The 4,004-nt window shown below is 64.6% G+C and overlaps 1 protein-coding gene across 2 annotated transcripts in view; it reads left to right on the top strand.

The window, feature by feature from the left end:
- RUNX1 (runt-related transcription factor 1) overlaps nt 1–4,004 on the top strand; it is a 174,474-nt gene that overhangs the window by 95,635 nt on the left and 74,835 nt on the right. For both annotated transcript variants that reach the window (XM_014938029.1, XM_014938030.1), the window contains exon 3: nt 3,690–3,943. In XM_014938029.1, the coding sequence (XP_014793515.1) occupies nt 3,690–3,943 (254 nt within the window). The remainder of the gene's footprint in view (nt 1–3,689; nt 3,944–4,004) is intronic.

A 4,004-nucleotide genomic window follows, 5' to 3' on the forward strand; every position in this document is an offset into this window, starting at 1 on the left:
GGCGCCGGCGGCCCGTTGCGGCCCGTGCGGCTCTGCCCGTCCGCCGGTCCGGCCTCACCCCCGGCAGTGCTGCCGGCAGGCCCGGCCACCGGCTGGGCTGTGCCGGTACCGGGGGAGGGGGGGATGTCCTCCGGCTGGGGGCCCCGCGGCTGCCCCGACCCTCGGGGCCGCCTCCTTGTCCGCGGCGACGGGAAGCAGCGAGGCGGGCGGGGGACGACAGCCCGGCAAGCGGCTGCCCCGGGGCCCGCCGGTTCCGGGTGTACCCTCTCCGCGGGGTGAAAACACCCCGGGGCAAACCCCACCGGGGGAAGCTCGCCCGAGGGGGGGCGCGGGCGAAGGCCGGGGCGTCGTCTGCGGGCGCTGCGGCCACCTTGCGGGCACCCTCTGCTCCTCGGGGCGGCCTGGCCCCTAAACGAAGTGCAAGCGGGACCGCGGCACGGCGAGACGCAGCCGTGGGAGTGGGGCGGCGGGGAGGTCGCGCCGCTCTGGCTGCCCTAACGCGCCCCCTCCCCCGGGCAAACCGCGGAGCCCTCCCCGCACACGGTGGGAAGGAGCGTCCTTTGCGGTGGGCTGGGCGAGGAGGGGGTGGAGGGGCATCCCGCCATCCCCCCCCCCCGGGTGCTCAGCCTGATTTCGGCTTAATTGCGCGTAAAGCAGGAGCGCAAACGGCAGGAGCTCGCTCCCCGCTCCCGTCCGCGCCTGGCGCGGATGCCAAAACGCGTACCGAATACTTTTTTTCTCCCCCCCCGACTCCGGAGCGTTTCCAAAGCGGGTGTCGGCAAAACCCAGTGTCCCCTCTGTCCCCTCCCCTGCGCACCCCGGGGTGGGGGACAGCCGGCGGCGGTGGGGCGGGGGTGGGTACCAGGGGGTCCCGGGCAGCCGTCGGGCAAAGCGGCTCGTCCCCGTTGGAGCCACATCCCAGGGTGGGTCCCGTCCCCCGCGGGACCGCAGCCCTCCGTGGGCTCTGGCGGGGAAGGGCGGTGCTGACGGCAGCGGGCACCGGCCGCCCTCCCCGGGGGGCGGCCCGCTGCCCCCCCCCCCGCCCCCCCCCGCCCTGGGCTGTGCCGGTACCGGGGGAGGGGGGGATGTCCTCCGGCTGGGGGCCCCGCGGCTGCCCCGACCCTCGGGGCCGCCTCCTTGTCCGCGGCGACGGGAAGCAGCGAGGCGGGCGGGGGACGACAGCCCGGCAAGCGGCTGCCCCGGGGCCCGCCGGTTCCGGGTGTACCCTCTCCGCGGGGTGAAAACACCCCGGGGCAAACCCCACCGGGGGAAGCTCGCCCGAGGGGGGGCGCGGGCGAAGGCCGGGGCGTCGTCTGCGGGCGCTGCGGCCACCTTGCGGGCACCCTCTGCTCCTCGGGGCGGCCTGGCCCCTAAACGAAGTGCAAGCGGGACCGCGGCACGGCGAGACGCAGCCGTGGGAGTGGGGCGGCGGGGAGGTCGCGCCGCTCTGGCTGCCCTAACGCGCCCCCTCCCCCGGGCAAACCGCGGAGCCCTCCCCGCACACGGTGGGAAGGAGCGTCCTTTGCGGTGGGCTGGGCGAGGAGGGGGTGGAGGGGCATCCCGCCATCCTCCCGTGGGTGCGGTGGTGTCCCCGCCGACCCGGCGCTCACCCCCCGCGCCCCAACAGTAGCGGCGGCGGCGGCGGGCGCGCCAATTCCAGGAGCCCCCTGGCCCGCGGCCGCGCCCTGGCTGCTGCCGGGAAGGGCGGTGATTGGCCGGCGCCCTCCCCGTATGCAAAGCAGCCGGGGGAATGACATTCCTCCGCACGCCGCCCGCCGCAGCCGACTCTCGCGCCCGGCCACCTCCATTCATACCGGCGGCGGCGGGAGGGCGGCGGGGCGGCGCTCGCGCCCGGCCACCTCCATTCATACCGGCGGCGGCGGCGGCGGGGACCCCCAGCCCGGGTGCGGAACGAGGAGCGGGAGAGGCAGGGCCCGGCCCCCCCACCCCCTTCCCCGGTGTCCCGGTCGGTCGGCGAAGGAAGCCTGCGTTCCCCGCGTGAAGACCCGAGCGAGAGGTTTCGGCTGTGGAAATGCGCTTTCTCCGAGCGGCCGCCCGGGCCGGAGGCTGCTGGCACTTCTGAACCCCCGGCTGGCAACTTTGGGGGGGGGGGTTCGAGCTTCCCCGGCTTCTCTCTCCGTCTCTCTCCGGGGGGGTTAGCGGCTCCTTCCACCCCCGCCGGCCGCCGCCTCCTCACTTTGCGGAAGGAAAGCTTTCACTCCTTCAAAAGTAGTGGCTTATTATTACTTTTTTTATTTTTTTTTTCCAAATCGTGGGTTATTTTGTTTTTTTTTTTTATAATTGTTGCTGGTTGGTCGCTTTTGGTTTTTCAGTGTGTGCGTGTGCGTGGGGGCTCTCCGCGCAGGCTGGCGGGATCCATCCCGCTGGCTGGAGGCGGCCAGAGAGAAAAGCCATGTTTCCTAAAGCGGGCTTCCACCTGCTGCGGTTAAAATATTGTTAAGCAGCCGGTTCCTGTGGCCGAATTAGAGGAAGACTGCCTCAGATACCAAAAAAAAAAAAGAATTGGCAATGAGTGCCGAAGTTGTTGCAGACTGTTGGTTTGACTGCTGAGGAGGACGTGAGTGAGAGAGAGAGAGCGCTGTTGCACACACAAAACCACAGAGAGAACCCACAATTTAACCAACATCCCCAAACCCAAGTTTTCAGCTGTGGACCTTTTAGCCTCAGAGCTTGCGATCGGCTGCGACCTTTCTTTAAACTGATGAAAGACTTTGTACCAAAGACAAGTTCCAAGATAGAGATTTAAAGCTTGAATGACATGCACTGAGCTGCTTTTCTTTTTTTATTTTTTGCGCAAGAACGATTGAAAGGTCATGACACGAGTACTCTTAGAGCGACGCGAACCAAACTACTGAAGCTGATTTTCAAGGCTGCTTTAAAAAAAAAAAAAAAAAGAAACAAAAACGTTGCCGAGAACATTAATGGATTCCTGTTGTGTTTAAATTCTCTACAGATTCTATTGTAAATATTTTATGAAGTACAGTATATGTGTGTGTGCGCGTGTGTACGTGAATATATATACAGCCGTAGCCAGCTGACCTTTGATCAGAAAGTCTAGCTCGCGTACCGCCTTCTCTGAAGACTGACCCCGAATTTCCCTCTCTTTAAAGAGCGATTTTTTATTTTTTTTTTCCTACGGAAGACGCTGATGTGTTTGTTTTTCCCTTGGGACTGTAGAGAAATCACCTGGAAGAAACTGATAGGCGACTGACTGACTCTCTGGGAAGCCCAGGCTTTGCGTGTGTTTCTGACCCCGTCTTCTGTTTGACTCGCGTCATTTTATTTTTTGCCTGGGAGTTCGGAAGGAGCTTTCCCTTCTTCGGTCACTTTTGGTGGCACGGCCGCAGCCTTGGATGCCCGGGCGTCGCGGTAAAGCCCCGCACGGACGACCCTTTGCCTTATCGGATTAACGTGATCTGTTCCTCAGCGCCAGGACGCCAAGAGTTAAGTCTCGGCGTGCTCGCTATCTATCTCAGCCGCCTTCAGCAAAAAATTAACTTTGGGGACTGGCGTAGAAACAAGTTTCCCCCCGGGGTCCTCAGCCCGTATCCGTTTATGTTGGTCCCCAGAGAGCAGATCGCTGAAGAGTTACGCTCGTTTCGCTGTTTTGTAAAAACTCTGTGGAGGTCTTTCACTCAAAAGGCTTGTTGTGATGCGTATCCCCGTAGATACCAGCACCAGCCGCCGCTTCACGCCGCCCTCCACCACGCTGAGCCCGGGGAAGATGACAGAGCCGCTGCCGCTGCCCGGCGCCGACCACAGCGGCGCCTTACCGGGGAAGCTGCGCAGCGCCGACCGCAGCATGGTGGAGGTCCTGGCCGATCACCCCGGGGAGCTGGTGCGCACCGACAGCCCCAACTTCCTCTGCTCCGTGCTGCCCACCCACTGGCGCTGCAACAAGACGCTGCCCATCGCCTTCAAGGTACGTCTGGCCCGGCTCCTGAAAAATACCGCTTCTGGGGGGCAGGGGCGGGGGTTGCGGG

Source organism: Calidris pugnax, unplaced genomic scaffold (genome assembly GCF_001431845.1).
Source record: "Calidris pugnax isolate Ruff unplaced genomic scaffold, ASM143184v1 scaffold25, whole genome shotgun sequence".
Lineage (NCBI taxonomy): Eukaryota > Metazoa > Chordata > Aves > Charadriiformes > Scolopacidae > Calidris > Calidris pugnax.